The sequence below is a fragment of the Microplitis demolitor genome, chromosome 6, assembly GCF_026212275.2.
Source record: "Microplitis demolitor isolate Queensland-Clemson2020A chromosome 6, iyMicDemo2.1a, whole genome shotgun sequence".
NCBI lineage: Eukaryota > Metazoa > Arthropoda > Insecta > Hymenoptera > Braconidae > Microplitis > Microplitis demolitor.
In genome coordinates this window covers 5,978,163-6,003,650 of record NC_068550.1, presented here as the reverse complement: position 1 = coordinate 6,003,650, position 25,488 = coordinate 5,978,163, and the positions used below count along the sequence as shown (strand labels likewise).

The following is a 25,488-nucleotide window of genomic DNA, read 5'->3' as shown; positions in this document are numbered from 1 at the left end:
ATATAATTACACACCTTTTATATATTAATTACGCAAGTATATAAAATAATCTTAACCCTCGTTAATGATTACACACCTTTTACGTTCATACTAGCCACTGGTGTGCAAACAATAATCTAATTAAATATTTTTTTCTAATTAATGTACCATTTTATTTATTACTTTATTACGTAATAAATAATTGTTTGAATAAAAAATAAAGTAGTGACCGCTCATTACTTTATAATTTAAAAAAACAATTATATATATTAAAATTACGTATTTAAATATTATGATAAATATTTAGCCGAGATATAAATCTCAAAAAAAAAATAATAGTAATTTTTTAACAAACTTTTATATTCGAATAATAAAATATTAAGATAAACATATCTAATGTTGATTATTGTGAACTATTAGACAACAAATCAATTAATATTTTTTTATCAATTACATGACGCATGAGTTTATTTACTAACGTGAAAAAATTTAGCCTTAAGAAATTTTTTTTATCCAAAATAAAAAATTAAATAATATCAGCTCTATTCTCTTATCATATTTAATTAATTAAAATTTATTGAATAATTTTCAATATAAATTTTTTTTTCTTTTTCTTTTTTTTATCAAACTTTGATTATTTTTTTTTCTATTAATTAATACTAAGTAGTTAAAACTATAAAAATTTATTAATTTAATTTCTAAAATTCCGTCATATTTTTCGTTATGTATCAAAATATTTGAAAAAAATTTTTTTAAATTTTACAAACTGAAAGAAAATTTTTTTTTAATTTTACAGCATTAATGCTTTTTCTTCCCTTAATTTAACTTTCCGTTAGGACTAATTATGGATAAGTAAAAAAAAAGGTTAATAAGTTACAATAATTAATGAGGTTAATTAATTTTTTTTCTAAATTATATATCGGCTATTGATATATTGCATGCCTTTAATATTTTCTCGATAAATATTTTACGATATTAATTAAATAATCGCAATAATTACCAATTAAAATGTTAATTAATTAACGATTAATATTCAACACGTATTATCTTCACGGTCCAATGATTAAAAATAAATTACTTGATAATCCAATAAAATAAAATAAAAAAAAATGATTTTTGATATTTTATCAAATAAAAAAAAATTGATTAATATTCTTTTTAATTAATTAATTCTCAAACCATAAGTTTCTAAAAATTTTTAATTACTATTATTATTATAAGTTAATTTTTTTTTTGTTTTGTTTATTTATTTAATTTTTTTTTCTATTTTTTTCCTTAATTTATCACGCAGTCACAGCTAAATCCACACACCTTATTCATAATCGACAATATCACAATAACGCCAACATATTTAATTATGTTTTTTAAAATTTTTTTATCTCGTATCATTATTAATTAATAATTGTAATAATTGTCATAATTAATTATAGAAATGGAAAAAAAAATCCAAATAATGATACGAGCTCAGTCGATCACAGCAGAATTTATTTCACAATAAAATTAAAATTAATTTTCTTAATTGTTTATTTAAAATTTAGAAAATTTTTAGTCATTTTTAAATTTAGATCAACTTGGAGTTTTAATAATTTATTATTAGTTTGTTTTGTTAGTAAAGCTCAATTTTTTTTTAATTGTGAAAATTTATAAAATAATTACTGCTGACTTTTATCGGACGATGAAGCTAGTAAAGTGCAATCTCGTTGCAGTGGTTTTACTCTTACACGGTAAAATTTTGTACCTTGAGGCACGTGGTAACGATTTTCCGGCTGTAAATAATTAAATTATTTTTATTAGAATTATATTTATATTTTTAACTTTTTTTTCTTTAATAATTATGTATTTTCAAATTCCTTTCAAAATAAGTACCCACAACTCTATAGTTAAAAAAAGTTAAATTTCTATAAAATTTCCAAAAATAAAAAATTTCATTTGGAGAAAATAATTCGATTCTTCGTCTATTTTATCAAATTCCCTTTGAAATAAGCCCCCACAACCTAATCTTTAAACCAAAAATAAAAATTAACCCGAAATCGAAACCTTCAATCATCAAATTTTCAAACTCATCAATTTTTTTTTTTCTGAATAGTTTTCGTATTCTCCGTCAAATTCCCTCTCAAACGAGTACCCACAACCCATATCCAAATAAAAAATTTCCCCACTTCTAGAAACTACAAAAATAAAAAATTTTATTTTTAAAAAATAATTCGATTTTTCGTCTATTTTTTCAAATTCCCTTTGAAATGAGCCCCCACAACCTGATCTTTAAACCGAAAATAAAAATTTCATGTAACCTATCATCAAATTTTCGAATCATTAAACAAATTTGTTTTTTTTTCAAAATAGCTTTATTTTTCATTTTCTCAATGTAATTTCCTCTGAAACGAGTACCCACAACCCATATCTAAACCAAAAACTCCCACTTCCAGAACCTCAGTTAAAAAAAAAAAATCTTACCTTTTTGGCGTGACAATACTGCTTATCAATGACCTCTCCAATAACATAAATTTGTCTTGGCAAACCATCAGGTCCAGTTTTTAATTCCAAAAGATCCACACAATCAGAATGTAGAAAATACATTGTCCTTGATTCCTGCAGTACAATGTAACTAGTGTGTACAGTATCCCACAGTACAACAACGCAATCACCAGGATTACAAGTGTGCAAACTTATTGAAAATTGGCTTAGCAAACTGTTGGTACTTTTAATAAGTTTTTCCCGAAATAATCCTCTTACAGCTCCTGTATCGTCATTCGTTTCTGTAACAACAGCCACCGAAGCAATCATATCTTTGTCACGTGACTCAATAGATGATGCCATACCACTGTCACTCACACCGCCTCCACTTCCACCCCCACCTCCAGTATGTCTCCCACTATATCCACCACGTAGAGCCCTTTCTTTAACAAGTTCTATTTCTAATCTAACTTTGTCTGCTTCCAATGCATCAACACGTGCTTCTATTGATTCACGGCTTTCTCTTGATGCTTTTAATTCAACACTGAGACGTTTATTGTCAACTTCAAGTATTTCTAATCTTCTTATAAGTGATTCCGTATCATCTACTGATTCTAATCGTACTTTTTTAGACTCCGATACTTCAATATCATCTTTGCTACTTGACAGTAATGTTTTCAGAGTATCAACAATTCCACCACTTGTATTTCCGCTTACGACTCCAGTATTTGAACCACCGGAACTACTTTGGCTCATTTTCAAACGCTCGTCATTTAATTCCTGACGTAATTCATCACGTTCTAGTTCCAATTCATGCAATTGCGATTCTCGTTGTTTTAAAATTTTACGGTCCGCAGACATTTTATTTTCCAAATGATATTTTTCAGCCTCGAGACTTTTTAATTTCTCTTTGAAAGCTTGATGAGTTGAACAATCGTCTTCAGTAAGACGTCGAATTATTTCTTGATACTGACGACAGTCTTCAACTAGTGCTGTTTCACGCAATCGCTGTGATTCTAATTCAGATGTTAATTTTTTAGTTGACATTGCAAGTGCGTATTGTAATTTAGCTTCAAAATCAGAATTTTCTTTCACTAGAGCTTGACGAACTGCTTCGGCTTTTTCTGACTCGAGATTTTCTCTTGTTTGCGCGAGAATCGATTCGTGGTTCGATAATTCTATTACATCGGGACGCTGGAATTAAAAAAAAATTTTTTTTTAATTATTTAGGTTTAGGATTTCATGGTTTTAATTAATAAATTAATTAGAATGTTGTTTTGTGTTTAAAATGTGAGGCGAGTAAGTGCGCACGCATTCTATACCGCCATTTGGAAAAAAACGAACTCCATTTTGTTAAACTTAGATTTTGAAAGTGTTAATTACTTGAATTTAATTAATATTAAAGATTAATTACATTTGTTTTTAAAATTTGGTACTTAAGTTATTTATTTTTAAACTGATAGTTTGTATATTTAGCTAGTTAAATTTTAAACTCAAAATATCTCAATAACTATTGAGTTTTTTAAAAAAATACAAGATATCTTTTTTGTAAAGAATTTAAAGAGCTACAAAAAAGGTATCCTATAATTTTTCAAAAATCGCAATATTTACAGAGATATTTTTAAAAAACCAACTATACTTGTTCTGTTTATACTTTATTCAAGACTATAATTAAAAAAATATTCTCACTTGAATGTAAATAAACAAATACCTCAATTTTTTCAAGACTTGAATCACTTGGACTACGTTCCATAACAGTTGAAGCAGCCATTAATTTAAATCGGCTTCTTATGGTTTCAATTTCAGTTTTAAATTCAGCTTGTAATTTATCAGTTGTCTCTTTAATTAATTTTGACTGATCGGCACGTGTTGTAGCCAATGTATCTTCCAATTCACGTATTTTTTTATGGCTCTCCTCAAGCTGTAACGTCAGTGAATTTATTTCAATCAAACTAGCCTCGCGTGCTTGTGCCAATGCATTATCTTTGTCTAATCTAGCTTGTTCCAATGCTTCATTTAATTGACTTTGATAACGTTTCTGCAAATTACAAATTTCTTCTTGCTGAAAATCCAATTTTTGACGCATTAGCTGAGCTGTTAGCAATCGCTCTTGTTCAGCAAACTCCCTTTCTTTAGCGACTATTGTTGACTTTAGATTACGTATTTCTTCATCACGTGATTGAATTAACTTTTTAGCGTCCGCTAATTCTAATTCATGATCAACTGTTAATTCTTGCTCACGTTCACGTAATATACGTTCACATTCATGTGAATGTAAAATTAATGCATCATTAATACGTTCGCTAACGTCGATTATACCAATTTTATCAGTATTTACTTTTTCACGTAATAAATTTAATTCACTTTTAAATGTCACTATTGCGTCATTCATTGCTAATTTTAGGGTACTTAGTATTGTACGTAAACGTTCTACTTCGCTGCGTGTATTACCCAAATTTTCCTGGAAATATACAAACAATTTTTAAAAATTAAAAAAAAAAAATTTTGACTTATTAATTTTGTGTTAAAAAATTTTGTTAGTAATGTAAATAAAAATTTAACACTTGATTTTTCATTTTAAATAGAAAAATTAATTTTTAGTGTGTTAATAATTTAACACATAAATGTTAACAATTTAACACTTTAATGTTAAATAATTGAACATGACTCTCATGTTAAAACAAAAAATAATTTTTTGTGTATTAATAATTTAACACTTTTATGTTAGTAATTTAACACTTGAATGTTAAAAATTTAACACCTTAAGTTAATATTTTAATAACGATTAAGAATTTTAAGTGTTAAAAAAAATTTAACTCAATTAGTTTAACTTTTCTAAAAAAATTAACACCTTATTTTTAAAACAAAAAATTAAAGTTAATTTTTTTGTGTTATAAATTTAGCATTTAAATGTTAACACTGAACTGTTAAAAAAGTTAACACTTAATTATTAACAATTAACACAATTAGAAAAAATTAATTAAATTTGTTTATATTAATTATTTAGAATATTAAAAAAGTTAACAATCATTTAATTTTTCAGGTGTTAATTTATTTAACACTCAAAGTACGAATTTTTAAAAAATTTATTTATTAAATTTGAATAGAATTTCTGTTTAAAAAATAAAATATTCAAGTGTCAATTTTTTTTAAGTGTTAATCGTAATATGAAGTAACTAACGCATGATAGAGTATGAGTTTTATTGTGATGATGTTAGTATCGTTGAATGTTATTATAAATAAGTGATTTATTTTATTTTATTCAATTTATTTAAATGAGGAAGGATAAGGAGCTATATAGTGCGACGGCGTCAGCTATCCTGGAAATAAATCAACTTATAAATATATAAACTGATGATTTATAATTAAAAATATGATAACTGAAATATGAATAGTAAAAAAATTTTAGACATGCAATTCATCCCAAAAAATATTTTAAATATTTTATAATCTATATTACATAAACACATATATATATATATATATATATATATATATATATATATATATATATATATATATATATATATATAATATATATATAGACGATTAAAATTTAAATATAAATTATTAAATGAATGAGAAGAATTTAATTAAATAGCCTATATGATATATGAATAAAAAATATGAATGAGTCGTAAAAACTATGAAAGAAATAATTTAATAAAAGAGTATTAAAAAAAAAAAAAAAAAAAAAAAAAAAATTAAAAGGTAGTGGAACGTTTACGGCTACGACTACTAAAAAAGTGGTTGTGAGCTGTAAATGCGTCCAGTACCTGAAGAAGAGAAACAATAGCATGTCCATCATCATTTTGATGTTCACTGAGGCTGCTCGGCAAAGATTCATCGATATAAAATTCCGCATTCATAAAATCATTATTTATGCTTGGATCAGCAAATGGACTACTTCCACCACTGTCTATTTGTCTACATATTTGTACTTGCTGTCGTAGTTGTACTTGCTCCAGCTCCTGGTCCTCCTGTTTTTTTTTTAATTGTGATTTTAATTGTTGTTGGCCGTCGCACGTCACTGGACGTACTGAGGATTCAGGAATTGGACAGGATGATATCGAGGAATTATTTTTATCTTCTTGTGATAATAAGTAATTATTATCATTATTTTTTATAAAAACATCATCATCATCAGGATTATTCGATTCACGCAATGATTTAATACCAGCTACTAATTTATCATTACGATCAATGGAATTCGATGACGATGATGATGATGATGATGATGATGATGATAGAGATAAGGAAGTTGATGTGGATGTTGATCTTAAGGTTAATGACTTTATGTTACTTAAATCAATAACACGCGATGATTTTTTTTTTGATAATAATGAGGATATGCTTTTTGATTGTGATAAGGATATTGAGGGAAATATGGAGGATTGCGAACAACCAACCTCCAATTGTTTATTCGGCATCATTAATTTATTCTCGTAGGTATTAACTCTTTCTTGTTGTTGTTGCTGTTGTTGTTTTGTTGCCGATGATGTTGAATCTGTCACGACATTTTGTTGGCTTATTTTTTCAAATTCGTCTGTGTCTGTTTCAGATTCAAAACCAACTCTGTACAAAAAAAAAATTATTAAGGCGGGAAAATTTGTTTTTTAAATATAAATTTTTTTTGTTTATTGTATTATTTAAAAAAAAGATAGTGGGTGCGATTCAAATATCAAAGTATGAACTTTATCAACTGATATTTAAATTTAATCGGTCACTGTTTAATTTTTATGAGTATAAATATATATAGATATGTTTTTAAAGTCAATTGATTGCTACAGGGACAAATGGGGCAAAATGAGACAACGTTTTTTTTGTAAATGTTTATTTAGTTTCTAAAAAAAGTAGGGATAAGTTGGTCACTGAGTATTGTGACCATTTTATAACTGTTAAACTTATTTTATTTAAAAAATATTTTTTAAAATTTTATTTAAAGGAAAAAATTACCTGTGAGATATTCGATCGCTGGTTTCTTTAGTAGACGATACGTCAACAGGCATTGAAGTTGTACTATCATCTTCTTTTATTATTTTATTAATATTATTAACATCACTACTCGTTACTGAAGTAAGACTCTTTGATAGAAAAAATTGTGTTATGCTATTTAAATCGGGCGTTGAAATGGAATCCGTGAGATCGGGTAATTGAATTTTAAGTGATTCCATATCTTCCGCAGTCAACTGTTGAAATAAAAGTAAATATTAAACATCAGATGCGTTACTTTCCATTTCAATTAAAAACCACTGTATTTTTATTACTATGGTTATAATCGCTTTCTTTTTCAACGTAGATCTATTTTAAATTAATTAAGCAAATAAATTTAATTATCTACCGGATTGTTTTTTGAATAGGAATTTTTTAAACATGAAAGAAAAAATAAAATTGACTGAATTTTCTTGTTCTCAAAAAAATTTCCTTTAGTTTGAGTACCCACATCGATATATCGACCCAAAAAAAAAAAATCAAAATTTTAGAAAAAGTTTTTTTCGAATTTTTAAAAATAATGAATTTTAAAGTGCAGGAAATTTGATGACGAGTAAAATGAATACTCACATCAATATATATGAAATTAAATTTTACTATATATGTTCATATAATTAGTAATCGATTTATAAATTAATGACAATTAATAATTTATTTAAATATATCATTGTTGGTACTCATTTAACGCGTAATTTTATCAGTGACTCGAATATTATGTTTATTTTTTAAATAAAAAAATTTTTTAATGAAAATATATATTTTTTTGAATTTATATGAAACGGATATTAAAAAATTACCTTAGGCAATCCATTATCAAAAACAGTTGGGGCTTGAGTAGCGAAACTAGGTGGGAGATCCTCCAATCCAGGAAATAGGTTATTCAAAAAATGTCCCTCAAATTTACTCTGAAATTCTCTACGTCTAGTAATTTCCTCATTGTGTACTGTTAATAATTGACAAGCAAGATCACTCGCCCACACCAAAAATGCTTGTGAAAATGTACGTCTTCTGACAACTTCACTGACAGCGCTAATATACATTTGTGGTGCTAAATGTATTTGCTGAAGTACGTCCAAATGACGACGTAATCGTTTTAAATTTTCGTGATACATAACTAATTTACCGTCAACTTCTAGCATTTTATTTTCAACATACATTATCCATTTTAATCGTTGATATATGTTTACTGATAATTCTTCTTTAGCTCTTGTACACCTAGTTTAAATATAATTAATGTTGGTTTATTGAATCGATTTTATAAATTTTAATGTATTTATTAAAATTAAATCTATGCATCAATTTGAGTAATTAAATTTATTTAAATCAATTTAATTCAAAGTATTGATTTAATGAATTTCTATTAATCCAATTAAAAAAAAAAAAAAAAGTATCATATTACCTTCTACGAATATCTCTTAATTGGCTATGATTTTCCATCATAACTGCCAATTGCTTACGATGGCTCGCACACAAATCGGGTAACACACTAGCATCGCCCAAATTATTAGCACGTGTTTGATTTTGATGAAATCCCTGTGCCAATTCCCCTTGTTCCTGTACTAAACGTTTAGTCTGCGCCATTAATTGTTCCAATGCAAATAAACGTTCACCCAAACCCTTGATTTCCTTCATTTCGGGTTTATTTGCAGCATCAATAGCCATATTAACTTCACTCTGAAGCGCTTCCATCATTCGTTCATCAAACTGTTCAAGCCCACGTGAACATTGTTCGGCAACTAGTTCTATGTTGCTCTGATTGTCTTTAACTGATATCCAACGTAATAAACTCATTATTTCACAGTTATTTTGCTGCATGTAGTCCTCGGTGTCATCTGGATCATAGTAACCTTCGGCTTGAGCTCTCAATGCCGGTAAAATCGGTATCTTTGATAGAGTATTCAAGTCACTATTAAAATTACTAAGCAAATCTATGTATTGGTGACGTTCTTCTAAATATTGGGTAAACGATTGTTGCAGTAAATCAGCTTTTGAATTGAACATGTGAGTTATATCTTCTAAATTAGCTACTACTGCTGCCCATCCTTGTTGTTGGAGATGTTGATCATGAACTAGTCGCTCACATGTTCGTGTTTGTTCACGGGCTATTGCACAACATTGTTGGGCTAATTGGGCACGTGCTACTAATGTTGCATAGGTTGCAGGCATAGATAAGGAAGCTGTTATTTGATCTACTAAATCGACATCTGTAAAAAATTATTTTGTTTTTATTTTAACTTTCATTCTCTCCCTTGGAAAATCAGAAATTCAACGATCAATTGTTATAAAAATTAATTATAACTCGACAAATTTTCGTCTGACATAAAAATGGTTCAAGACAATTTTGTAGAGAATGTTTTGCTCTAGAAAAAAGGTCTCTTAGTAAAAATTGATAAATGCATAATTTTAAAAGTTATAAGCAATTAATCAATTAAAAATTTAATCAAGTGTTTATGTATCATTTACATATAAATTTTAAATTACTATTAACTTATAAACTATTGAAGTTACCAAAATTTTTTGTCAGACCTTTTTTATCGACCATTGAATTCTCTATAAAATTGTCTCTAAACTTTTTTCCGTAAACTCAAAATTTTAAAAGTTACAAGCAATTAATCAATTTCCAAAATTTAGACACTTGTTTATATCATAAATTATAAATTTTATATTACTTGTAACTTATAAACTATTGAAGTTATCAAAATTTTTTATCAGACCTTTTTTGTCGGCCATCAAATTCTCTACAAAATTGTTTTGAAACTTTTTTTCATAAATTAAAAATTTTTCAAGTTATAAGCAATTTAAAAATTTAAACAATTCAAAAATTTAAATTGTTTCTTATATATTTATTATTCAACATGTATCTTCTGAAGTATTCAATTTATCCAGATTTTTTTTCAGAACTTTTTTGTCAGTCATAAAATTATTCACAAAATTGTCTTAAAAAATTTTTCCATAACTTAGAATTCGGAAGCTATGATTAATTTTTTTCAAAAAAGTATAAAAAATTAATTGCCATCTTTTCTCAATAATTAATTAATATATCAAAGATCTACTAGAAAAAAATTTAACAAGCCTTATCTACATTTACGGAAGTTATGAAATTAATATAAATTAAATTAAATCATTATGAATATGATGGCATTGATAAAATTAAAAAAAAAAGATTTCATAATAATAATAATAATAATAATAACAGTAGCAATGATTAATTAATGTTAAATAAATTTCCAAGGTTATAAATGTGATTAGTTACACCGATTACGTCAATGTTTTTTTTTTTTTTTTTTTTTTTTTTTTTTTTTTTTTTACAATTATTATTATTATATATTTTGCCATGTTTATTTCATTATATTTCTTATGTCAACTTGGCTTGTTTTATTGAACTTGAAAATATGATATTACGCCGTATGTTAACTGTTCTTATATTATGTCAAAATAACTACCACATTTTTCATATCATAATTAATTATATTTTGATAAGTAATAATTTAATTTTTTATTTTTAACAGGAAATTGATAGTGTCAAAAAACTTAACTCTTATCTTAATTTATTAATTTTTTTTTTTTTTTTTTTAAATGGTAATTTTTTTTTTATTGAGAAAGGTAATTTCTGATATTTATTTTATGATAAAAACATTAAACAAAAAAAATTTTTTAAATTATTGCGATTTTATTTAAGTATTTAAATAAAAATTTAAAAAATACATTTTACTGCATTTTCCTGTGTTACACATGAAGGACACATGCGCATTAATGGCCGTAGGAAACCATAGAAAAATAGATTAGGGTACAGTCAGCTGTTAGAGTGACAACCTCGACGTGATATACCTGAGTTGGGCTCATTTTTTACGTTTAAAAAAATTCATTAATCATTACAGCTGAAACCCCGTCAAGTTTCAGCTGCAACAGCAGGATATCATACTGAGTCTGTATCTTACCCGTAGGTCGGCGGTTCGAAGCTACGATACGGTTGAAATTATTATATTGAGTTGCGCAAAAAACAACTTTTTTTATTCAAATTTTTTTTTTAATATTGAGTGATTTTTTATATTTCAAGTTTTGAGATTAAATTTAGTAAAATTTTTTCCTTTTACCAAAAACAGATTTTTAAAAAATTTATATGACTGATTCAAAAAAATGGACTATTTTTTTTTTTCGAAACCCAGTATTAAAAAGTTACAGGGAGATAAAATAAGATGCCTGTTAAAAGATGAGCTCTTAATATTAATATTTAGAGGTCACTAAAAAAAAAAACACCAATTTAAAGGGAATTCAATATAGAATATAGAATAGAATAACATGACAACGGCAATTTGTGAGTTGGGTTTGAACCAAGCTCTCATAAGACCAATTACTGTATGGTGCGTAAAAAATATCACAATGTCTTGACCACTCATCGCAATTTTCTATTTCCTATTTAAATAAAATGGGAAAAAAAATTTAAAGTTTGGAATTTTATACCTTGGCAATTGTTCAATGTACAGATAAGCTCAGGATATAATTTCAAAGAGACTTAAAAGCTGTACAAAAAAAGTCATAATTTTTTAATAAATTAATCTGTTCAAAAGTTCAATAATTGGAGATTGAAGTCAAATTTTCAGTAAATTTCGAGATCTTTTTACTTTTCCGGCGGAACTATCAGACTTATCACAAAATGTTATAGGAACTTTTTTGTAGGAAATTTTATTCCTTACAAATTATCTCAAATAAAGTTTTTTAAAATTCCGCATTGTTTTCTAGTTATTTCCATTTTAATGTCAAGCTCTCAAAAAACTACTGTTCTGATTTCAAGAGATCGTTTAACAGACATCTTATTTTATCTCCCTGCTATTAAATAGAGTTTATAGAAAAAAAATAGTCGATATTTTTTAATCAGTTTAATATATTTACATATATATGAGGTAGAAGTACCGTTTTTAGCTACTTTTGGGCACTTGAAAAATTAAAATAAAATAATTTATAATGTGTGCATTGACATAATTAATTTTTAAAATGTATACAATTATATTTTCATCAAAATATGACTATAGACATTTTATTTTTTACTGTTTCATTAATTAAAATTAAGTATTAAGTGTCCAAAAATGGAGCAGTGGCCACAAATGGTACTTCTACTCTATTTTTAATTTAAATCATCGACGAAATTAAAAAAATTTTTTTTAAATTTAAATTTACTCTTATATACATTTAATTTTTTTTAAATTTTCTCTTTGCAAAATATAAAATATTATAAAAATCATCGAGTAATTTTCGAGACAATCCTCAGCATGCAATAATTTTCCAATAATAATAATAATAATAATAATAATAATAATAATAAACAATACATTATTTCGTATCTCGTTGACCGAATTAATAAATGAGTGGGTCGTATTAATTGCCACATATATGTGAATACTAAATAAATAATAAATAATTAATATATTAATATATGACCAATTGCTGTCTGCATTTATAAATAAATAAATAATTAAATCTAAAACGTAATAATAATAATAATAATAGAAAATAAAATGAATCATGGCAAGTGACTTTTGCACTTTATAACCCTATTAATACACCGTGCTCTCAATAAATCATTTATTTAGTTCAAATTATTTATTTATTATTTTACTATCGGTTCTAATGACACCAATAAAAAAATCTTTCTTATTAATATACCTTTTTTTTTTTTTTAAATTAAAAAGCTCAAAATTTTTTTTCCTAATAGCAAAAGGGTCAAAGTCTCAATATTATATCTAGGCTCTTTTAAAAGTCTTCATGTTTTATGTTACGCAATGCAGTAAGTCAGTACGTCCTCGATTCACGCGCTCAACTCTGCGATAAAACATTTACATATATATCTATATATATTGTATAAGTGTATGAATATATGTAATGTATATAAATGTACTAAGAGAGACGAGTGAAAAAATTGTCGTAAGATTGGCGTCCAACAGTCTGCTACGCCAACTCACTTTTGCTTACTCATATTTGTATACTTTACTGAAAAATTATTATTATTATTATTATTATTATTATTATTGTTTTTTTTTTATCGTTTAATGAAGAAGGAATTATCATTAATGCTTTTATTATTTAATGGTAGATAATTGTAAAAAAATTTTAATTGTCTGGTTTTATTGTTTTAGTTAATTATTTGTTTGTTTATGTTTGTGTAGACATTATTCAGCTGCGTAGCTACTTGTATTACATTAATTTTAATTTTGTTTTATAAATTTAAATTGATGTTTCTTTACTTTATTAGAAATTTTTTTTTAATTTGAAAAATGAAATTTATTTAGGCGGTTTATTTTTTTGAGGATTCAATGTTTGAAATATTAATTTTTTTTTTAAATTTGATACACTACTAAAATTTGAAATTGATTTTTAAAAGAAAAAAAAATTAAATGATTTAATGAACTATTTACTCTTGGCATATATTAAATTTAAAGTGAAAAATTAATGTCTAATTTAATTCACAACTTTATGTTTAGTATAAACAACAATATATATATATATATATATATATATATATATATATATATGTATGTAATTATTAAATGTAAATTTATATTATTGACACATTTTTAAATTTATCAGAGAATAAATTTCTGACATGATTATTTTTAAATAAAATTTCTGATAAATAAATTTATATATATATACATATAAAAAAAGTATATGGGTATGTATTCATGAATAATAAATTAAATTAAATGCAATACAAATAGCTACGCACTAAATAATGTCTACGACGAACATAAACAGACAAACAACAAACAAAACCTTACAAAACAAACAATAAAAAATTATTTACTGCAATTTATCAATAAATTTTCCTAAATTAGTTTTAAAATTTTTTATTATTTTTTTTTTATCAAGATGAATTAAATTAACGGTAATTAAATTATAATTGAATAATTAATTGGAAAAAAAATTAATAAATAATGTTACAAGTAAAAAAAAAAGTTGAATTTGATCAGTAAATTTCCACTATTTTATAAAAAAAATTAAATGATTAAATAAATGGGAATTAAATTAGATATTTAATTAACGACGGACATGAGTAATTGATGAGTAGAATAAAATGTGTAAAAATTAAAATTACCTGTACTGTAATCAGTGTGGGGAATAGGTGGTACTTGACTTTCGATAGATGCTTTGCTGAACAAATAAATGGGATTTGTGTCTGTGCCAGCAGAGTATGAGCAAACTCGTGCATGAGCCTCTAAACTCTCGCCACCGCTCATCAGTAACACTTGGTGTATTGCTAAAACCCCACATTCTCGTTCAATCGCTTCCTTCAGCTCACCGACACTGGAATTTTATATATATTGTTAATAATATAACCCATTTTTTAAATATATATTATTATTTATTACTACTATTATATTTATATGATTATCTTAAATCTCTGGAAAATTATTATCTTCAGTAATTAAATCAGTTTTTTCTTTTCTGCTAATTAAATCTTTAATTAAAATTATATGAAATTAAGTACTGAGTAATTACAAATATTTTTTTCCATTAAAAGTAGATAAAAAATTGTTTTTTTTTTTTTTAATTTAAGAAAAAACTTTTAAATTTTTTTGGTAATTTAACAGTGTTAAAAAAAATTAACACTGTTAATTATATTTAATATTATGATAGTGTTAAAAAAATTAACGATGTTAATTATAGTTAACACTCAATAATATAGTGATGGTAAAAAATAAATTAACGCTTTTTATTATATATTTAACACTGTAAGTGTTAGAAAATTAACACTGTTAATTAAATTTAACACATAAATCTGACTAGTGATGATAAAACAAAACTCACGTTTTTTATTTAACATTCAATAATTTAAGTGTTAAAAAATTAACACTGAAATTAATTTAACACTCATACGTATAACTAGTGACAGTAAAATAAAATTTATTAACACACAAGTTAAATATTTAACTATTTGTGCTCAAAAAAATTAACACAAATATTGTGATCAATATATTTTTAAGGGTAAAAAAATTTTCAAATAAATTTAACACTCAAAAAACTACTTCAGTAACAAATAAATAAATTTTTCAATTCTAAAAATTTTAATTATATAATTATATGATTTTTTAACACTGTTAAATGTTATTTATTACAATACAAAAAAAAATCATTTTGTTTTCTATCACCAGAAAATTTTTTTTCAATAAATAAATATTTAAATAAATTTCTTTGTTAGAAAAAAAAATCTAAATATTTTTAAAGAAAAAATGAAATCTCATGAAATAAAAATCTAACATATGATCTTACGTTTTAAGTATACCTATTATATATATATATATATATACATGGTTAACTACTTATCTACACATATATATGCAAATTCTGTTGTAAAGAGTACAGTAGTTTAGTTGTCAGATTATAGCATCTTACACTTTTATATATATATATATATACATATATAAAAGACAAGTGATACTAAATGAAAACCGGGTCGCACACCCAACAGACCCCATTCCCACTCTTATTATTATTCCCTAGCTGAATTAACTTGCCTATTTACTATTTTTCTTTCTCTTTAATCTCAACTCTTAGCTCTCCCAACTCTTTCTTAACATTATAACGATTTTGTATCTTTTTTTCAACTCTTTCTTCATCTAATCACTTCAAACAGCACTATACATCTATAATATATATATATATATATATATATATATATATATATATATATATATATATATATATATATATACATACATATATATCTTTATATAATAAATCATAACAAGTATGTAATCGGCATCGCGAAATAGACCGCGAAATTTTTATTTACTTTTTTCTAGTCAAAACAAATAAATAAATATATATATATATATATATATATATACCTATATATAGTGTAAAAATGAGGCTTGACAATTTATTAGTTTATAATATGATTTTGACTTAAAATAAATATTTATATAAAATAAATATCAATGACTTATTTTATTGGTCTACAAAATAAACTACTTGTCATTAATACGTCAATGACATTCTATATTTATATTTATAATTAATAATTAATGTGGTATAATTAAAAATTGTTTTAAATTATTATTGTAGAAAAATGAGTATCTGTGACAGCTGGTTTTAATTTTACTAAAAGTAATTCATGTCATTGATATATGTCAAATTAGTTTGCTTTTACAATTAAATTGTAAAGTTCTAACTATAATACTACCGTGTAAAAAAATTTTTTCAAAAATAGATACAAAAAGTGTTGACTTTTTTAAACTACAAAACGTGACACAACGATGAACTTTTTTTAAACTTGAAAATTTAAGAGAAAAATCAATAAATATTCCGATATTATTAAGATATGCTAAAACAAAAAATGTTCAGAAATAATTCAAAATCACCTTTTTTTGAACATATTTTGCACTGTAAAAAATTATGAAGCCTAGGACTTTTAATGGAGCGTCAAAATAAATTAAAAATGAGCCAAAAATAATAATTTTGAGTATTAAGTCATTTGTATTCTTTTTTGTATTTTCAGAAGTTTAAAAAAAGGTTGTCATTGTGTTACCTTTTGAAGTTTAGAACAGTCAACACTTTTTCAACAATTTTTTTTTACATGGGTTTATTTATTATGAGTGTGAATGAAGCAGACATCAGACAAATTTAAAATTTTAAATAAATAGAATAAATAATGAAAAAAATAATATTTATAAAAAATTCACTTATTAATTTTAAAATTTTTTTAAATGCGCATTTTTTTTTTTAATTTTATTTTATTGATTATTTACTTTAATTATTAACAATTCTACATTTGTCTGATGTCTGCTACATTCACACTCATTTATTTATTTACTTTAAAATAATTTACAGTAGTAATTGTAAATTTTTAAAATCTATCAAACTACTTTGCATTAAATATATATATATATATATATATATATATATATATATATATATATATATATATATATATATATATATATATATATATATATATATATATATATATATATATATATATACTGATTATTGATATTGAATTTCACTTTTTATATTATATTGATTTTCTTTAACTTTTCTGTAGATTTGTTTTGACTAGAAAAAAACTATATATATATATATATATATATATATATATATATTAATTATCATTAATTTAACCTTGACTCTTAACAATAGATAACTTTATTATTTTTTTTTTAAAGAATTTATTTTTTTTGAACTATCATATAAATTATAAGCCTTATTATTATTATTATTATCATATATATATATTGAATAGATATTAATAAAGATGAATTTCCGCTTGTATTACGCGTATTAACTTGGCTAAAGTTACGAATTGACACGAGCCAACATTTAAGTACACACTCTTGTAGCCCATTAAATCAATGTATATATATATATAAATATATATATGAAGCTATCTATCTATATGTTGTGTCCATCTATATATCTATGACATCGTAAGTAATATTGCGTCAACGCTACAAAATTACAAGCAAAGTTACTCGCCAACTTTGATACGTAATTTTTTCTTTTTCTTGCTTGTATTTTTATTTTTTTTTAACGGCAATCTGGTCAGGTTATTTCATCATTAACCTCATCTCCATATTTTTGTAGGATCTAATATTACTTTTTAAAAATTTATAAAAATAATTTGAAGCATAACAAAAAAAAAAAGATAAAATAATGATTGATTTTTATTATATTTTTGTAATTATTTTTATTATTTCAATTTGCCGGGAAATAAAATGGTTAAAAATAAGTATTACGGTAGTAAGAAGTAATTTTATTGAATTATAAAATATTATTTTAATAACATCAATTTTTTTATTTTTGTTTTTTAAATTATTTAAAATTTAAGACAAATTTTGAAAAAAAAGTTTTTTTTTTAATTTCTCTTGTAATATTGAGTGTTAATTATGTTAATATTAAATTTATTTTCTTTCAATAATTCCAGCTTATAATTAATAACTTAAGTGTTAAATATTTTTTTTTTTCAATAAGAAAAATATTTAACACTGTTAACTAAATTTAACACATGATACAGTTTAACAATAAATATTTTTAATCAGTTAACACTTTTATTAATAGAATTCATTTTGTTACATACTATTTAACACTGTTTAAAAAATTAGCACAGTTGAAGAGTTAAATCCTTACAATATCGTCTATTAAAAATAATTATCGAGAATATAAGTGTTAACAATTTAAGGTAACATTGTTGAATATTATTTAACATTCTTAAACAATTCCAAATTATTAATAAATACTAAACTCTCTTCAAAACGAATTTTTATTAAAATAAAATTTAATAAAAAAATTTTTTTTTAACTAACAGTTAGAGTATTAAATTTGTAAAATTAACACTCGAGAAATTATTCTCATTTTTATTAATTCAATAAAATTTTAATCTTTCTCTAAAAGTATAAAAATAAAATAATTAAACTTTATCAATTAACCAACAAAATTATTAATTAAAAAACAAAAGTAAATACAAATACTCACGTTTGAAGTGCTAATTTGATGTCAAAGGTTAACGTAGCACCAGTATCAACATGAAATACATACAACATTTTCGAAATTCACTCAAATAAAAACTTCTTCAGCAAAATTTAATCCAAAAGAAACTTTATAAAAACTCAGCTACCAAAGCGTAAAAAAAAAGACTAACAATTTATCAAAAATATCCAATTAGTTTAATTTTAAATATAAATTCATATCACATTTATGGTGCATCCGTAAATTTAAATCTTCAGATTTAAAATTCGATTATTTTTTTCATAAATTCAAACTCAACTCCAATTTCAGCTCCAACTCCAAAAACTCCATCAAAATTTTACTTTTTTCTTCTCTGCTTCTCTTAACTTGTGTACTTATTTATTATTTGTAATTAAATTAGAGACATAAAATATGTCCCTTAGTAACCCCAGTAGTCAGCTTTGGGGCCGTACCCCACGTATCTCACAATTTGCGAGGACGGCCCCGTTTAATCTGTTTTTTATCATAGATTCACAAACAATTATTATTATTATTATTATGATTAATTATTATCAACCATATAAATTACGTTAATTAGTAACTATGAAGGTAATGAAAATTTATCATAGATAATAACTTTCAATTTATATTCATTCCCAAGTTTTTTTAAAAAATCTTTAATCTGTCAATCAGCTGGTTCTTCAAAACAAAGCACTTGCGTTTTTAATTTTATTTTTATATTTATTATTTATCTATATCAATATATTTTTATGTATTGATACAAATTATAAAATTATATTTTATTCCATTTGTTTGTTTATATATGTATATTTAATTAACGTAAATACTAATATATATTTATATTTATGTATATTATTAAAATAATAAATGAGAACAAAGACTGCGCGTTATAACAAAAATGAATGCGCAAGACAGCGAACAAAGAAAATCACGATTTTCTATCTAACTATATTTTATATACACATATATATCTATATATGTGATCACTTGTGTGTATTAAAAACCGTAATACATATATGTCCGCATATGTATATATATATATATATATATATATATATATATTTGTTTTTTTTTTTATTTAATACTGTCAATTTTTTATATTAATTTATAAAATAAACTTGACAGTTTTTGTTATTAAATTTAAATGTCTGTTAGATATTTCTTTGTTTATATATATATATAATTATTGTATATTCAGTTATAGTTTAAATTAAAATAATAACTAAATAAAAAATTTATATCTTGTTTTTATAAACGTTGAACAAACTAACAGTGATCACAACACGACATTTTATTTAATACTGACGCATCGCGACGCCAGCTGTTTACTGCGCGTGGAAACGCTTTTAAACCTTTATATACATATATATATATATATATATATAAATATATGTATATATACATATATATTTATTTATGTATATACATATATATAGAAAAATATACAATATGTAGTAGAACGAAGTATCGAAAGATATTCCACTCGCTCTTTAATGGCGCTCGCGCATGCGCAACATAAAGTTTTTATGCGCAGAAGGTTATGCGCGTACAAAATTTAAAATAGGTTATGTTTTTTTTCTTTTTTTCGATGTTATTAATTTTAAAAAACCAACTATTTATTAAATAACTTTTTTTTTAAATTTTAAATTTGACAGATATTTGAATTTCATATTTTTCGCGGGTTAATAATTTATTTTTGAATTCTTTACTTTATTGGCACAATGCCTATTCACTTATCTTCCGTGTGGAGTATCTTTAATTATTGTAACTATTTTTTTTTTTTTTATTATTATTGATTGTTTTAATTTTTTTAAAAATGAAACATTTGATTTTTAAATTTTATTGTTGAGTTAAATTATTTTCCTTTGTTGACAGAAATGTGACAAGTAAATTTTCACTTTATTGCATCATACTCATTTGAATAAATTTGTTTTTTTTTTTTTTTTTAATATTCATTAATTATTTTTTATTGAGTGATTAGAATTTTTTTTTGTGACAGCGATAATAATTTTTAAAAATTTAATAAATCTTATCAATCGCACGTGGGGATTTTAATGATTTCATTTTATTTTATTTTAAATACAATAATTATTAGTCTTAAATAGTTAATTACGTTTTTTTTATTACGCAATTTATTTTTACTTACTTTGATTAATAATTAATTAAAAATTAATGGGATTTTTAATTTTAAATATTCGTTTTTTTTTTCAATTATTTAATGTTGGTTTTATTTAAAAAAGAAATAATGAATTTTATTAATAAAGTTTAATAGACTCGTATTTAGTTTAACTAATAAATGACCTTGAAACTTTTTTTTTTTTTTTTTTATTAACTGCACATTAACTCACACGTGGAGGTACAGATTAAAAAAAATACCGCGCAAAAATTTATTTTTTAAATTTGAAATGCGCAATTTTTTATAATTAGTCATTTATACTTATTTATGTATATATATGTATATTCTTATATATCAACTTGATACTTGTTTTAATTTCCAATAGACAATTTTTTTTTTTACTCCAAAATTATTTTTTATTTCTTGAAAATAAATCAAATTTACTCCAATAATTTTTTTTTAATTCAAACACGTCATAGTTTTATTTAAATTCAAACATATATTATTTTATATACATGACAATTTTATTTTTGCTTGATAAGTTTTTTTGTCCTAAATTTTTATTTTTTAAAAACATAAAAAAATTTACTCCAATTATTTTTATTTCAAAGACGTCATACATTTATTTAAAACCCAATATAAATTTTGTTATTTAAAAAAAAAGCATCTTTTAAATTTACTTGGCCAGAATTTAATATGTATAAAACTATTTAAAGTCAAAATGAACTAAAAGTAAAAAAAAAGAATAGCAACTGTGATAAATTAACCGTTAGAACGTTGCGTCTTGAAAAAAAAATTTTTATCTACGACAACACCAAATAAAAATTAAAAACTGAAAAATAAATTATAATCCTACGAACAAGTATATTATAAATAAGAAATGTACTCGTTTTCAACACAAACTTTAAGGTCAAGAAGAATCTCAACTTTGAAAACTTATAGCCTTGAGGTCCAATACACCCACAGTAAAAAAAAAATCTAAATAAAAAGCAACAGCAACAGTAATAAAAAAAATTGTTAATTTGAATATAGAAAAAAAATTATTGGAATAAAGAATTACATTGTTTTTTATTTAAATATAAGAAATAGAGATAGATTATAGTTTCATTTAAAAGAGTGAAAAAAATATATATATTTATATACATATATATTTTGAAACGTGTAGAAACATGTTGGGACTTGCATACGTATATATATATATATATGCAAGTCTCAACATGTTTCTAGTTGTATCGAAGGTTTCCGGCTACTCCAATCCATATATGTACTACATAATCTATATATATATGTAAATTTGTATTTAATAGCAATCCTATTATATATATATATATATATATATTATAGTTGATAAATAAAAGAGTATTAACAATTTAATTGAGTTTAGTTTAGTCTAGATGCTTAAATATATATATTTATATATATGGCTATGTGTATATAAATGGATGTATATGTGTATAGATAAGTACATAGAGAGGGATAGAGATAAAATATGTATATAGTGATACATGCGAGAATTGCGTGAACAATAATATGAGGTCAGAACACGCACGTGCACATGCACGTCAGGAGGTCGTTATTAGAGAATCGCGAGAGTTGAGGCGACGACCTGGGAAAGCTAATTAGTTACTTTCCTATTATTGATTCTATTTAATTTTATTATTATTACTATTACTATAATAATAATAATAATAATAATAATAATTATTATTATTATTATTATTATTATTATTATTACTATTATTATTATTAAATGGAAGTAGTTTTTTATTATTTGTTCTTGGTCTGGTTTTTTTTTTTAAACTGAAATTTATGGTATATAATTTAAATCGGTATGAAGAAGTATTAGATGTTGAAAGATATACATGGTTATGATTATTAAAATGGAATTTATTCTTTTATAAGTAAAATATTGATCATTTTTTTCTAGTATACTCATAATTTATGAAACTGTAAAAATTTATAACTCTTGAATAAATTGAAATTCAGAGATGGGAATTGGATCATTTTAAAGAAGAAACTTTGAGAAATAATTTTCATTTGTATTTGATAGGATTTCGATTGATAGTTTTTGAAATATAGATTTTAATAGATTAGAATGCGAAATGATGAGATTTTTATGGTAAAATTTTAAGTTTTTAACTTTTAAAATTTGTAACTTTGAAACTTATCAAAATTAAGGAATTGAATTAGATTTATTTTAAAGTGTTGACTTTTAGCTACAATTTTTGTATAAAAGATTTTTGTCTAGAATTGAAAACTTTGGAGATATTTATTATTAAAGGTTGATAATTTTATTGAGATACTACAGTTGATGGTTTTTTTTTATTGGTCACTTTTAAAAATTTATAATTTGAAAAGTTATTGAGATTAAGAGACGGGATTGGGCTCATTTTCAAGAGGGAACTCTAAGGAACAATTTTCATATTTGTTTGATCAAGTTTCGATCGATAGTTTTCAAGATGTCGATCTATAGATAGAAATAGATTAAAAGACAATTTGCATAGTATAATTCTGACTTTTAAACTTTAAATATTCGTAACTTTTGAACTGCGTGATATAAAAATTCATTCTTTGTCTCATTTTGAAGCTCAGAGCTCTAGCTACAATCTCATTATATTTTATCGATTTCTATGCAATAGCTTCTAAGATATCAGTCAATATAGATACGTCTATCAAAGCCGGAAATTTTTTATATTTTTTGACTGTCAAAATACTGATAGTTTATCGTAATTGTAAAAGGCCAGAAGTCAAAATGATAATTATAAATTGACAAATTAAATTGCTTATAAAATTAATAAAAAATACGATAAAATAATAATTTTGAGTTTTGTTTATTTTATTTTGTTTATGTTATGAGTAGTCACTTATTGTAAAGATAAAAATATATACACTTGAGGTCAATTACCGAGTAAATTTTGATTCAGACATGGTATATATAAAACAATAATAATAATAATAATAATAATAATAATAATAATAATAATAATAATAATAATAATAATAATAAAAATTATAATGGTAATAATAATAATAAAGAGAATGACAGATATCTTTATGTTTAAAATATAAACTAGGGTCCAATGGTAAATTTCCAGAGATATATAAATAAATTATGAAAAGATATTTTCCTACTTATTTATTAAAAATAATTTACAATAATCAGCTTTTTAAATTAATTTAGTTTTTTTTTGTTTTATTTGTTACATTAAATTAATAATCTCTTATAATTATTTTGAAATAAAAATACATATTATAAATAATTATTATCAATTTATTTTTAATTCTTACATGATAACTGATACATATATATTTTTTAATAAATAGTAACCTTATCATACATTTTCATTTTAATTTATTTTTGTGCGTTATGGGTTTTTTTTCTCTTACAAATTTTCATTTAATTAATTTAAGAATTTTCATATTAGGAAGTTTGAATTAAATTTCCCGCCAAAAAATTTAAAATTTTCAAAAAACTCGTTTAGGCGTTATTGTAATTTGATTTTTTATTCATATGTTAATAAGAGGATTTTGTGATAAATTTTAAAAAATGTTTGTAGAGACCGGGGAATAATGGGTCGTTTCTGAAATTTTGCAAAGAAAAAAAAAGTAAATGAACTTAAGTAAAAAAAAGAACTTTAAAATAAATTTCTACCGGTCTATTTTGCCCCGGAAAATTCAAATTTTTTTTTTGTTGATATAAATTGCCGTTATATTTTAGTCTTTCTTATAGTAATATTTTTTAATTTAAGTTATTAAAATACCGCGTCAATAAAATAAAAATAAATATAAAATTTTAATTTATTCCTTTATAGCTTCCGTTGAACGAAAAAAAAAATTATAAACATTGATCTCTTGAATTTAAATCATTCATTAATAAAATTTATTTATACACGTTAAGAATAAAAAAAGAAAAGAATTAAGTAAATTTACTCGATAATAAAATTTGACAACTTAATTAAATATTTTTATTTTATTTTATTTTAATTATTTTTTCATGTGAGATATTTGTGGTTATTGATAATATAGGAAAAATTAATTATAATTAAACGCGAGAGTGAGAGAAGGAAAGAAAACTAAATATAAAAGAGATATGAATATAAATATGACGCAGTTTCTGTTAAAGACAAAGCGTTATTATATACTTTTACTCTTTTACTCTCTTATCTTTTATAAATATAGTATAATAATATATAAAATGTAGGTGTTTTAATAATATATATAAATATATTAATATATCAGTATGCATGTGATTTAAATTTATAAAAAATGCATTACGCAAATTCACTATTTTATTATCAGAGAGTACTTTTTTTATATCCAATTATTTATTTTTTTCTCTTTTTACGAATAAATTTAATTCATAGAGAGCGGGGCGAAATTAGACATTATTTTTGAGACTTGACAATATTTTTAAAAAAGTTGTGTTAATTGTTTTTCAAATCATAAAATAAAAAAAAAATATAATAATAAAATAAGTATACAAAACA

At 23.3% G+C, this 25,488-nt stretch overlaps 2 protein-coding genes across 3 annotated transcripts in view; one reads left to right on the top strand and one right to left on the bottom strand.

Moving 5' to 3' along the window:
• LOC103579801 (RAC-gamma serine/threonine-protein kinase) overlaps positions 1 to 25,488 on the top strand; it is a 65,404-nt gene that overhangs the window by 2,617 nt on the left and 37,299 nt on the right. The window lies entirely within an intron of this gene.
• LOC103579796 (RB1-inducible coiled-coil protein 1) lies at positions 608 to 19,883 on the bottom strand. Its single transcript, XM_014439370.2, has 9 exons — positions 18,892 to 19,883; positions 14,516 to 14,724; positions 8,825 to 9,629; positions 8,223 to 8,640; positions 7,390 to 7,622; positions 6,843 to 7,008; positions 4,145 to 4,894; positions 2,434 to 3,627; positions 608 to 1,745 (listed from the first exon to the last, which is right to left on the bottom strand). The coding sequence occupies exons 1-9, from the start codon at positions 18,957 to 18,959 to the stop codon at positions 1,632 to 1,634; spliced, it is 3,957 nt and encodes a 1,318-aa protein (XP_014294856.1). The 5' UTR covers positions 18,960 to 19,883; the 3' UTR covers positions 608 to 1,631.